Genomic DNA, 13,548 nt, shown 5'->3' with positions numbered 1-13,548 from the left:
ATGACCTGAGCCAAAGTTGGACACTCAACCGGCAGAGCCACCCAGGCGCCTCAGGACTCAACAAGTTTAAATAACTGGGCCCAGGTCACACAAAAGAAGAGGATATGATGTTGGAGCAGCATCTGCCCCTGCCCAGGCCAAGAGCCATCCCAGGCAGCCTTGTGGTTGGAGAGGAGAGGTGGGCTGGCTGTGGCCAGTTGGTGGGGGGGAGGGGAGAGACCTGTGTGTCCAGCTCATCCATGGGGACCCACAGCCCACAGGATGGACTCTCTGGCTGAGCTTCCCATGACCACCAGGGGGCCTTCATGCGTCTTCTGCAGGTGAGACCCAGCTCAGTTTCCCAGACTGACTTGGGTCTGAAGACTGCTGTAAAGCCTCATGGGTCAGAGTGTCACCAGCGAGGGCACCTCCCCCCTCCCACTGGCTGTTCCCAGCTGCCTCCTGGTCTTGCCACCTACTGGATTTCAACTCTCTGTCTCTGTCTCTTACACACACACACACACACACACACACAGCCTCATGAATAGTTTTCTACAACACACGCCAGATAATTGTCATCCTACCCGATTGTATGCTTCCAGGTTTATATGAAACAACTCAGAATCCGTCATTCTCTCCATCTTTTCAGTTGCTATAAACTGGTCTTTTCAGCATTCTTTAAAAGATACATCTCATGTCCTCTCCAAGCATCTCCTGAACATTGCTAAGCAAAGATGATAAACATCTATGTGACAGTCTTGCAATCATCTGTCTCTAACCTAACATAAGGCCAATGTAATAGTTCCAAAGTACATTCATCTCCTATTGAGATGAAGTTATTCAGGCACGTATTAGATTCAGATAGATTCAGATGTGACAACAGAGAATTTCCTGAGCCCCCCCCCCCCCACCCCGAGAGTAACCTAAAACAGTGGTTCTCAGCCTTGGCTGCACAATGGAATCGCCTGAAGAGTTTTAGAAAACCTGATGCCTGAGACCCATCCTGAGTTTCTGATTTATGGAGTCTGGGTTGCAGCTGGGCACTGGAATAAAAGCTCTCCTGATGATCCAATGTGTAGCCAAGCCTGAGAACCACAGATCTAAAAGATTAGGGCAATCAGGTTCAAGAGCAATGATTAAAGAGCTGAGTCTGATATCCCAGAGGAAGGAAGGTGACAAATGATCTTCAGTGTGTCCCATCGACTTTCCATTATCCATACTAATTGAAAGGAAAACTGTCACGAACAACGGTCAGATCTTAAATTTGAAAGTTCCTTTATAGTTTGCAATGCATTTGATCTTATTTTAACCTCACCACAAGCCTGGGAGGTAGACAGCATAGCTATGCTTATCTGATAGATGAGGAACAGGAGCCTCAGAGAAGGGAGTGATTTGCAAAGATGTAAGGGGAAAACCATTTTGCGAGAACTATAACCCAGAATTTCCAGCAGCCCCAAAGTCCCCACAATTTTATCTGCACTGTTAAACTCCCCTCCAGCCCCCGAGGCAAGGCAAAATCTGTTTATGAGTAAAAGATAGGAAACCTTTTAAGAGCAGATGGAATGGTAGAGAGAAAACCAACCAAAATGAAAAGTTCCTCAGCAGATGAGGAAGGATGTCCCATGGCTTCATCCAGGGATTATGAGAAGTGTTGCTGCTTTATTTCATTCACCACCTACTCTGTGCCAGGCATATTTTGGGAGATACACACTCAAGTCAGACATGCACCCTGGCCTCATAGAACTTCATCCATTGAATGATATGGATACATCATAAAAGCCTTAGTGTTCATCCACAGCTCCACGGGGTCCCAGCCCTCCAAGCTGGTGTCCACATGCACCCATTTGTTCAGCACATTTGTAAAGTGCCTACCTGCATCCAGAAGGTAGAGCCCGAGAGATGAAAGACCCGGTTCCTGTGCTTAAGGATTTCACAGAGTATTGGAGGCAGCGGAATGGCTCAGAAGGGGAAGGAGTGAACAGAAACACCACATACGCTTACATCCCTGTGTGATAAGTACAGCGATCAGGATCTGGGGGGCTGTACTGAGAGGATGTATGGCTCTATAACACCGAGGAGCAGTGACACAACAGAAGGATCCCTGGCTTCTACGTCTAGGCAGGCCACTTGCCTACAGCCTGAGACAAAACATAATACACCTCACCCAATGGTCAAGATCACCTGGAGATAAAGGGAGTAAACTGCAAAGGACCATTCAAATGTTAATAAAGGAATTTGCTTGAAGACAGAACCATTTCCATCCTTAGCAATATCGATGCACTGGCTTATTTGGATAAAAGATGTATTCTTCCCGTCCCTTGTGCACATTAGGGTGGTTTCTTTGCCTGGTACCTTGATTTCTTTTCTACTAAGGACAGGCTAACCTCAACTAGATCCCCTCTGTCCTGTGTTCTGGAGCCTGGACCACTTGGCGAGAGCCGAGCAGAGGCCCCCAGTCCGGAGCAGGGACCAGAAGTAGATGCTAAAGCTGTTAACTTCAGGACTCAGCTACACAGAGACCGACAGCTTGTTCCCAGCATGGAATTCTCCCCACACCAAATCCTAGCTGGGAGGGGAGACTGGGCTGGAGAACTTCCAAGTTTGACTGCAGGGCTTTGGGCATGTTGTATTTGTTCCGGCAAGTGAATTATAACTGGAACGCAATACAATCAAATGTGCTAGAAAACACTCCAACTTCTGCTGGCTTGTGAATGCCTTTCTCATGAATATAAAAACTCTCAGACATTTTTAGAAACTTTAAAAAATCATTCTGTTATTTTTGCCTTGAATACGATAAAGTCATGATTTTTAGTCAATGTTTTTATTTTTAGATTAACACCTGACTAAATAGAATCATGTTAATTTAATACTCTATGCAATAACACTCGTAAAAAGGAACAGATGCCAATTTCCCCATTTAACAAATGATGTGAAGTGTTAAATTGTTTTAAAATAACTGTCTAAAAATGATTTGTCGATAAATAAATTTTGAAATAACATTTTGTGTTATGTTGGGGAGCCATATGAATATTAAGACAGACCAAAATTTCACTACATGTTGAATAATGGCAATAAAAACTATTTTTATTACCTACTATTAGAATTCTTGAGATTTCCCCCGAGTTATTTTGATACATTTTAGTGTATGGCAAGAAAAGAGGAGGCTTTAAGGTTGCTATTTGCAAACATGTCTCAGAAAATAAAGCACACAGACACGGAGAGCATTTTCATCAAATGAAAAGTCAAATTAGATATATTGCCACTATCCATATTTTAACATTACTTTTTAAGGTATTAGAGAATCTTGGTTGCTGTGGAAGCATTTTAATCAAATGAAAATAACAAGGATCTGAGTAAAGAGCGTCCTTAGGCTAATTTACAGAGTTGTTCTCATTTACGTGCAGTCATTAACTTCTTGCATATTAACACTAATGTTCCATAAACACTTTGTTTAAGCAATTCTTCATTGTGAAATTAAATAAATGCTATCTGACCAAGTATAAAACAGATTATAAATTTTGTGTCAATGTGTGAGGCTTGATTCGATCCTCAGTTCAAAGAAATGAAACTGCAAAAATCACTTGTTGGGCATGGTTAGGGAAAATTGAATATGGACTGGCTATTAGATGATATTAAGGAATTACTGTTAATGTTGCTGGGAGCGATAGTATTGTGCTGGAGTCACGCAGGAAACTTTCCTTATTCCTTTGCTATGCAGAGCGAAGTATTCGGGGGTGAAATGTTATCCTGCCTGGGATTTATTTGAAAATACTTCACCAGGGGCGCCTGGGTGGCGCAGTCGGTTAAGCGTCCGACTTCAGCCAGGTCACGATCTCGCGGTCGGTGAGTTCGAGCCCCGCGTCGGGCTCTGGGCTGATGGCTCGGAGCCTGGAGCCTGTTTCAGATTCTGTGTCTCCCTCTCTCTCTGCCCCTCCCCCGTTCATGCTCTGTCTCTCTCTGTCGCAAAAATAAATAAAAAACGTTGAAAAAAAAAAATTAAAAATAAAAGAAAATACTTCACCAAAAAATAGATTAAAGCAAATATGGCAAAATGTTAATAACTACTAAGCCTTGGTGACAGGCATATGGGGGATTCTTACACCTTTCGCTATCCCTTTCTTCTGTTTGTAAATTTTCATAATAGGATTTTTAAAAAGTCCGCGAAGTAAAATAAAATCTTATCACCAAGGGTTCCAAGCCCTCACTGGCTCCCTCTAGTGGCTGATGGTGTTGAGCTGAGGGGACCGGGGCCGCCCTGCGGGGCCTTGAGCGTGCTCTACCCGTCCTGACCAACTGTGACTGCCGCTACCACACGCTCACAAGGAGGCTCTCAAACTGTTTTGTTCTTTTATTTGTTGTTTTTTTTTTTAATGTTTATTTTTGAGAGAGACAGGGCACGAGTGGGGGAGGGGCAGAGACAGAGAGGGAGACACAGAACCCCAGGCTGGGCTGTCAGCACAGAGCCGGAGGTGGGCCTCAAACTCAGGAACTGTGTGATCATGACCTGAGCTGAAGTCCGATGCTCAACCCACTGAGCCACCCAGGCACCCCTGTTCTTTTATTTGTTCTTACTGGGGATTTAAACATAGGAATTGAGTCAGAGATCATTATTCTCTTTTAATGACTTGAATCCAGAGGAGCGATTGGAATCCACTGCAGGACAACCCGTGTCTGAAGCTGGTGGGTTCTGTCTTGACCGAGGTGGGCAGGGAAGGCTTTCACGGACGGCCAGTTACTTCACCTTAAAAAAGAATAGGACGTTGTGACGCCTGGATGGCTCAGTCGGTTGGGCATCTGACTCTTGGCTTCTGCTCTGGTCATGATCTCATGGTTTCTGGGTTCAAGCCCTGCATCAGGCTCTGTGCTGACAGCAGGGAGCCTGCTTAGGATTCTCTCTCCCTCTCTCTCTGCCCCTCCCCCCCCTCTCAAAATAAATAAACAAACATTAAAAGGAAGCACACAGCATTGAAAGTCTCAGATCTTCTTTTTCTTTGGGGAGGATAGGGACATGTAAGGTGGTGGGAAAAGAGGAAAACAGTAGATATTCTCTTAACTGACCTCCTCCAAATCATCTCCTCCACAACCAGGTTGACCCTGACACTCCCTTCCCTCAGAAAAAACACCCTGACCCACATCCCGTGTATCCAGAAAGCTCACAGCTAGCCGATCCTATTCTAACTCTCCCCGCCCCTCCCAACTGAGTTGTCTGCTCACCAAGGGTCACTTCTGCTTGTTCCAAACTTGTTTGTGCCCATTATTCTTATTGGTATGGTTAAAGTACACACAGGCCAATAAAACTGAAGTGTGGATCTCCCGTCAGACAATCCACACATGTCACAAAATAATGAACACAGCTTGGCAATTGAACGAACTTTTTCCTATGTCTTAACATAAAATATGTAAGATGTTTGAGGTATATATTTTTATTTAAGTGATTTTCTTTTTTTTTTTTAAGTTTATTTATTTTGAGAAAGAGAGTGTGAGCAGGGGGAGGGGCAGAGAGAGAGGAGAGAGAATCCCAAGCAGGTTCCACACTCAGTATGGAACCCCCATGCAGGGCTCGAACCCACAAACCATGAGATCATGACCTGAGCTGAAATCAAGAATTGGACTGCTTTACCAACTGAGCCACCCCAGTGCCCCTATTTAAGTGGTTTTCAACTGCCACCAATTATGTAATGAGACAACTCCTTCATCTTGACAGTGTCAAGTGATTTTCTGTCTAGACTTGAATGAAAATAATCCCAAACCAGATGATTAAAAAAGTTTTTTTCTACTGAGCTTGGTCAGGGAATATATGGATTTTTTTCCCTGTTGACTTATCTCCTGGCATTTTATTTAGACTAATATTAAGATCCACTTACATTTTCTGAGCATGCACTGATAGTTGGGGACAGACACTTCCTCCACCATCCCACCACACCCCACTTCAGCCCTGGGTATGTGGGGAAGCCACTAGACTTTCCAGACACCGGAGCACCACATGTCCATTATAAAGGTCTAACCGTATTAGAAATGGAAGGACACCAAATGAAGCCTGTAGGGAGGCTCTTCTAGAACTTTCACTTGGTTCTTTGAGGCCAGTTAGGGGTTTAAGCATCACTTTCCTCGAGGACAGCCAAAGAGCACGTGTGACCAGATACAGAAGGGGCCCTGGAATCAGAGACCTGGGCTCTCAGAGCAGTGAGTGGGAAGGCCTTGAAGCTCTACCTCCGGAAGGAGCTGCCAGGTGTTGGCTACATCCTACATGATGACACTCTGGGGTGGGGCAAGGGTAGCCTACTTCTGATTCCGGCCACCTTAGACCCTCATGCCAATTCCAAGGTAAGAGATGTGTCAGACCACAGGGAGGTGGAGACATGGCCCTTGGGTCTGTCCCATCATAGCCCAGCACTCAAGGACTCAGGGGCAGAGACTATGCCTACAGGAACAACCTCACTGGCTGCAGTTTAAGGTGTAAGAATGAGGCCCTCTCTGAGCCTCAGTTTATGCATTTCACTAGCTGAGGACAGTGGACCTATTGGCCTTTGTGGTCCCTTTCAGCTCTGCCTGACCATGGGGCTGTGACCTATCTGCAGCGGAGAGACCAGCCAGTCACAGCAAAGAATGGACATCACCCAACAAGTCCCACATTACCCAGGGTGAGGGGGTGAGTAGGACATCCTTGAATTGGGGGTGTGAACCCAGGTCTTGGCAAAAAGGGTAACTCTTCCCCTTCCGGACAGATGGGGCCGGGGTCTGTCTGCCAAAACCCTGAATCTCTGCGAGGCAGGGAAGGGGACGCTGCAGCCGACTTTCCACTTTCGCCAGGGAGGGAGGGGGGCCCGCTGCGGCTCCAAGCCCTGACCCTGAGCCGTGTGGCTGGTGGCAGAGTGTGGACCAGAGGGTTGCTGCATCTTACAGGGCTGTCTTGGGACGGGGCCACCTCTTGGGCCCCTTGTCGAGGGCAGGTGGGGAGGCTCCAGGACTCGGACCCGGTCACCGGCCTATCATGCCCTCCCGCAGGTGTTCTCGGCTCCCGGGCAGGGTAGGGCACGGGTCAGTCCTCTTTGGGCGCCCGGAACTCGGGCAGGCTCCAGGTCCGGAGCGGCGGCGGCGTGTCCCGCTCCACGTCCTCCGAGATGGTCCGGATGTCGCTGGTGAAGGGAGAGATGCGCGCGCGGGTCTTGAAGGTGGCCAGCGCCAGGTTGCCGCGGGGCCGCAGGCTCCACTGGCGCGTCAGCTTGCGGGCCTCCTCCTCCTGCTTCATTCTGTCCAGGACCTCCTGCAACACCGAGCGGAAGAGCTGGGACACCTCCCGCACCTCGGGCTCCTGCTCGGCCAGCAGCTGCCGGAACCTGCGGGCAGAGCGGACAGGACTGTGCGTGAGTCACGAGACGTGGCCCGTGGCAGGTTGGCGGGGGGGGTGTCTAACCCCGGGGGCTTCCCGTGCACGCCCAGGGGCCAGTTCCCGGTTCAGCCACTTCCCCGCTTCTGACGTCAATCAGAAACCACCCCACCCCCCCCACTGCTCCAGCCTATCCTGAGTTCAGCTCCCCGCTCGGCTATTTTTGGCTTCTGTGGGCCTCAGCTTCCTCGTCTGTAAACTGGGGTCATAAACCCTTCTGTGGGGTTTAAAGAGCTACCATAGGTGAAGATCCTGACATTAACCTCAGGTTCTCGGTGCCAGAGTAGTAAGGGTAGCCCACTTCGTGTCAGCATGGCCCGGCCTTACCAATGTGAGGCTTTCTGGCTAACCTCTCCCACCCTTCTCTGCCCCCTGGCCAGAGCGATCTCTCCCAAATGTGTATCTGATGATGGCACCGGCCTGAGATACTCCTTCCATAGCTCCACGCTACCCACTGGGTGAGGTTTTCCTCTGCCTCAAATGTCTTTGCTTAGAGCTCAAAATGAATAACAGTTATTAGCGAGTCCATTTAACATCTGGTTTCCTCCACCACCTTGAGAATCAGGACTTCTCAAACTTTTCAGCAGTGAGACAGGAAATGTGAGCGGACAATCATGAACACATGTGTATCCCCAGCCTCCTCCTCACTTAAGAGGTTTGGTTTACCAGCCTGAATTCTGTCAGCAACCCCCACTCCACCCCCCCCCCCCCCAGCCACGACTCACCCCACCCCTTTCCTCAGGTGCTTCTGGAAGTAGGTACATTTGGCAGGGGCGGGGGAGGGGGGGTTCCTTGGTACAGAACAAGAGAAAGGGGAGAGGGTAAGAATTCTCATCCTGGAGGAAGAAAGGGGGCCAGGGGTGGAAAAGACTACAAAATCCAAAGGAGTGTAGCTAGGACGGAAGAAGAAGGAGTTTTAAGGAGAATTTTCAAGAAAAAAAAGGTGTACAATAGATGCTTGTGTTGGTTAAAGAGACGGGGGACTAAAGATGTGGGGAGACTAAGTGGGGTGTTCAGATGCTTTCCTGTGGATCTGTATTCCTTTACGAGTGCAGCTAAAGAACTTGAGTGACTTTGGAAATTATTGTTGGTTGTTGGGACCACACTTCTTCCACATCACATGAATCCAACTAGGACCAGGCCATGTGGGTCCAAGCATTAGCAAGGTTACATTTATATTCATGAGCATTGTGGTACCCATGCTCTAAATCTCTAAATGTTCAGTGCCCCAGGCCTCCGGACACTGTACACACACGCATGCACACACACGCACACGCACAACACAAGCAAGCCCACGCATACATGCACTCACGCGTGCGTGCACAGCCCCCTTAGGCAAGCTAATATGAAAGCTGGCTTGAAATAGGATAATTGAAAACTCAATTTTGGAGAGATTACCTGGAAAGCCTTTCTAAGAAGGTAACAAAGAAGATGAACTGATGAAGGAGGAAGAGCCGGCTACGTTAAAATCCAGGGGAAATGTAAGCCAGGCGGGGAGAACAGAAAGCTCCAAGGCCCGGGGTTCTCTCCCGTCAAAACTCCTGTGCCTCCGGGAGCTGCCTCCTGCCTCCTTCTGAACCCCCAGCTCTGGGCTGGGATCTTTCAGGGTTGGCCTCCTGCCTTGCTCCTCTTAACAGGTAACTGGGTCATCTGGGTGCCCTGGCTCCCGGTCCAGTGGCCTCAGGCCACCGCCACGGCAGCCACACCCCTGGAGCCCACAGTGCAATGGCTGGGCCCGGTGCCAGCGGCAGGGGTTACCTGAGGATGGCGGGCCCGCAGTAGGACGGGTGGATCTTGGCACAGACGTCCTCCAGCTGCAGCCGCTCGCCAGGGCTGAGGTCGTAGGTGGGCCGGGGTGTGCTGGCCAGCCAGCTGTAGTCCACCCCGGTGCAGATCTTCCTGACCGCGTTGCTGCGCTCCCATTGCTGCCTCTCCGCCTCTCGCATCTGCCCCGCCAGCTCCATCATGAGCGTGTCCAGCACCATCTCAGCCGGCCTCCGGGATGATGGCCGCGGGGGGCCTTCATTCCACCGAAGCCATGGGATGAGGGACATGGCCCCCCCAGGCCCTGCCGAGACAGGGCAGGAGTACGTCTTCCTTGGACCCCTCTGTCAGTTAAGGTGGGAGAACAAGGGGGAGGGAGGACAGCTGGGACCCCAGCGAGAGAAGACCTGCTCCGCCCTCACAGCTGGGTGGCCTCAAGGAAGTTGCTTAACCTCTCTGAGCAATCATTTCTAATTCTGTAAGACAAGATCGGGCTGTCGTGAGAAGCAGTTGTGAATAAACTCGGGGCTCTCTGCACACCACGTACAAGTAGTCTCAGGTTATAACGATCCCTAATGCATGCAGATGGCTGAGCCCAGAGACACTGCCCTCCTGAATCTCTGCTAATTCCAAACAAAGAAGGAAATATACTGTGTATGGCTGAGCACAGTCTTATCCCTATGATTTAAGGGGGAAAAATACACACCTACATCTTATGTTAACCTGACAGGAAAACACCCTGAGTTTCTTAATGCCCCGACCTGTTGCTGAAGGAAGCTTGGAACTGTATGGGGTTGACATCACCCTGCAAAAGACACAACTTACCATTCATTTATTCAAAAGCCTTAATCAGGTACTGTGTGCACACCTGTGGGAGGAACACAAGCAAGAAAGCATGTCGGGGACCCTGCTTTCCAGCAGATATCAATAGAAAGAGGTAAACGTGACTGATGAAGCATAGCATCAGTATTGATGGGGAGCAGAAGGAGTGACTCTGGGTGATGACAGGGGTCATGGAAAGCTTGTGGGCGAGAGCAGGGTGAAGAGGGAATGCAGGCTTCAGACACATGGACTGATGGAAAAGGTGTCCCAGGTGGCGAACCCAGCCATGATACAAGGAGTATCGGGTGCAGAAGCAGAGACCCTAACTCATATATCCACAAGGTCTTGTGCAATACAGGTTTGGTGACTGACTGACTAGATGAATAGATGGATGGATGGATGGATGGATGGATGGATGGATGGATGGGTGGATGGGTGGGTGAGTGGATGGATGGATAGATGGGTGGATAGATGAGTGGATGGATGGATGGGTGGATGGATGGGTGGGTGGGTGGGTGAGTGGATGGATGGATGGATGGATGGATGAGTGGATGGATGCATGGGTGGATGGATGGGTGGGTGGGTGGGTGAGTGGATGGATGGATGGATGGGTGGATGGATGGATGGGTGGATGGGTGGGTGGGTGGGTGGGTGAGTGGATGGATGGATGGATGGATGGGTGGATGGATGGATGGATGGGTGGGTGGGTGGATACATGATTGGATGGATACATGAACTGCCATCTCAGACACACCCCAATGGCTGTCAGAGGTGGGTTTGTTCCTCTGATAGCAGTGAAGGTGAGGGCCATTCCTGGGCCCAAATCTGAAGTGGGTCTTTAAGATGCCCCAACTGCCTTTTCTATGACCTTCCCCCTCTGGGGAACCCTCTGTTCCATGCACCAATGGTCTTCTTCCTGCCCAGACCCCCCAGAGGCCGAGGAAAGTGATTTCATGAACTCAGCCTCAACAACATGGCCATGAGGCATGGACACACACACATTTTTAGGCAGCCCTCCCACCACCCTGCAGAGAAATGAATTGTTAATGCTGGAGAATCAGACACAAAGAGGAAAAATATTATGGGGTAACAATAGCCTTCTGGGGTGGCACAAAATCAAACCTCTTCTTTATTCATGAACAATCCCTAGCAACCATTATATTTAGGAAATTAAAAACCTTCATCTTCCACTCAGCCTAAGTCTATCATGAGTGGGGGCCTCAGATTACACCCTGATCCCTTCCTGGGAGGTTGGGAGAGAAGGACAGACCATCAGACCCTGTCCTTGGGGTCTGGACAGTTAGGATCTTTTCTTCTCCACCCTTAACTGCTTCGTGTGTTCAGAATAATTGAGGCTGGGTTGTAGTGTGGGGAAATGGGTTGGGGGTGGGTGGGCTATGTTCTGTCCTGAGAGCCGTGAGCACCAGGATCCTCTGTCCGAGGCCAAGGGATCTGATTGAATCAGGCAAAAGGACACCTTGTCACTGTGTTTGTGTTTTCAAAAGTGCATGGGTCAGGTTGATGCTTAATATCAAAAGAGTGAATGGTGTCTTCATGGTGCCTCATGAAGGGCACCCCAACTAGAAATGGACGAACAGTCCTGTAGGTGCTGCCGAAGATGCTGGCCACCCACAGCTCCATACTCTCTCTCCAGTGTCCCTCCCTCCTCTGCCTGGGGACTTAGCTCTAGGGTCAGCAACTCTTCTGACACGTGTTTCCTGATATGACCACTTTCCAGCTGGTACTCTGAAAACATCCTGTACAGACATTTTTCATAGCACCAGGAACACTTAATGGAGTGTGACAATTTACCTTCCACCACCCCCCTGCTCTGTGTCACATGGGGGCAAGGACTGTGCCTTAATCATCCTTCCATGCCTGGTGCTGGGTAGTACTGCGAATGAATGAGTGAATAAATGCATGCACAAAGGAATGAATGATTAAAGAATTCATGCATGCGTGATGGTGAAAGACCAAGTCCCCACAGATCTGACCTTCCCCAAGTGAGGGGGCATTTGTCAGCGGCCACGTGGAGGACAGTCTCCTCTGGCCCCCATGGCACCACACTCTCCTGTCGCTCAGAGATCCCTCCTGAGGATGAGACACTGGCTGAGCTGTGGGGTCAGAGGTCATGTGGGGACCCCCTGATGGAATAGTTCCCTCTCTGCCCCATGGAGCCTCACCCAATGATGCTTCCAAACCTGGCCCTGGCCCTCCTTCCCCAGGAAGACTTCCTTGGTTGACCTCCCTCAACCCCTGCACCCCAACATCCCCGCCCCCCTCCCCGCTATCACCAGTTCATCTTGCACCTGCACCTGAATGCTGGGCACCCATCCCTGGAAGATGATTGGAGGAGAAAGAGACTGGTGAGGCTCAAGGCAGAGGGATGTGACGCCCTTGAATGGTCTCTTAGTGTAACCTGCCACATACACCCTGCCCCCCACAACCCCCCCCCCCCCGCCACACCCCTGCCGGCTGGTTAGCACATGTCCCAACTCACCTGAGGCTGCCCAGCCCAGCCCACTGACCTCTCCTCCCTGTGGAAATAATCTTTCCTTGGCTTCCATTAGACCACAACCCTGGGTCTACATCCTGCCTCCGTCTGCCTCCTGGGACTCCCTCTCAGAGCCCTTATGGGTACCCCTCCCCTGGCCTTCCTTGGGTTGTTGCTGTTCCCTGGCGCTCCATCTCAGGCTGTCCATCTCATTTCAACCGGCCTCATCCGTTCACACGTCTCCACTGACAGTGAAGATAGTTCCCAAATCAAAATCCATATGCCAGTTGTCCCTTCAACCTGAGGTCAGGGTGACCAGATGCTTCCTGACACCTCCCCCTGCAGGTTCCACTCACACCGTAACCCACTTCCCTCCCCACTGGCTGCTGCTTCTCCGTAGCCCCTGCTTGCCAGTGGGCATCACCTCATCCCTTTGCCTCATCTGTCGAGTCCTGCATCCAATTCCTTTTGATTCTCTCAAATTTAAATATTATAATTCTCCTAAGTCTGTCCGCTCTCTCTCCCTCCTTTAGTTCAGGCCTTGCCCATCTGCCAGATATATTTATTACAGCTGCTGCCTCCTAGCTGGCAACCCAGGGCTGGTCCTTCTGAGCCAATCTCCACTCCATTTTCCTTTAATTGTGGTTAAAAAAAAAAAAAAAAAAGACAAATAACATAGGGGCATCTGGGTGGCTCGGTTGGTTAAGTGTCTGACTCTAGCTCAGGTCACGATCTCACAGCTTGTGGGTTTGAGCCCCACGTTGGGCTCTGTGCTGACAGCTCAGAGCCTGGAGCCTGTTTTGGATTCGGTGTCTCCCTCTCTGCCCCTCCCCTGCTCATATTCTGTCTCTCTCTCTCAAAAATAAACATTAAAAAATAATTTTAAAAAAGCAAATGACATAACATTTACCACCTGAAACATTTTGAAGTGTACGGAATGTTAACTGTAAGCACATTGCTACACAACAGATCTCTGGCACCGGTCCAGACCGAGTGAGAAGCCAGGCCCTGGGTATCATCCTACCCAGCACCCAGCAGGGGTCTGGCCTATGGCGAGTGTCCATCAGTAAATGGAGTACAGTACTTACTTGGATTAATCCCA

General features: G+C 49.7%; 1 protein-coding gene across 5 annotated transcripts in view; it reads right to left on the bottom strand.

Annotated features, from left to right (window-relative positions):
* Positions 1-3,987: 3,987 nt before the first annotated feature.
* Positions 3,988-13,548, bottom strand: part of RD3 (RD3 regulator of GUCY2D) — a 15,962-nt gene continuing 6,401 nt past the window's right edge. For 2 of the 5 annotated variants that reach the window (XM_078440562.2, XM_078440563.2), the window contains exons 2-4: positions 9,956-9,998; positions 9,125-9,434; positions 3,988-7,316 (exon numbers count right to left, since the gene is read on the bottom strand). In XM_078440562.2, the coding sequence (XP_078296688.1) occupies positions 7,019-7,316; positions 9,125-9,434; positions 9,956-9,962 (615 nt within the window). In that variant the 5' untranslated portion in view covers positions 9,963-9,998 and the 3' untranslated portion in view covers positions 3,988-7,018. Of the gene's footprint in view, positions 7,317-9,124; positions 9,475-9,955; positions 9,999-13,548 lie in introns of all 5 variants that reach the window. The other 3 variants (XM_078440560.2, XM_078440561.2, XR_013553040.2) reach the window with 2 other exon arrangements.

The sequence above is a fragment of the Panthera onca genome, chromosome F1, assembly GCF_046562875.1.
Source record: "Panthera onca isolate mPanOnc1 chromosome F1, mPanOnc1 haplotype 2, whole genome shotgun sequence".
NCBI classification, from domain to species: Eukaryota; Metazoa; Chordata; class Mammalia; order Carnivora; family Felidae; genus Panthera; species Panthera onca.
The sequence above is the reverse complement of the archived record's forward strand: the minus strand, read 5'-3'. Positions and strand labels throughout refer to the sequence as shown.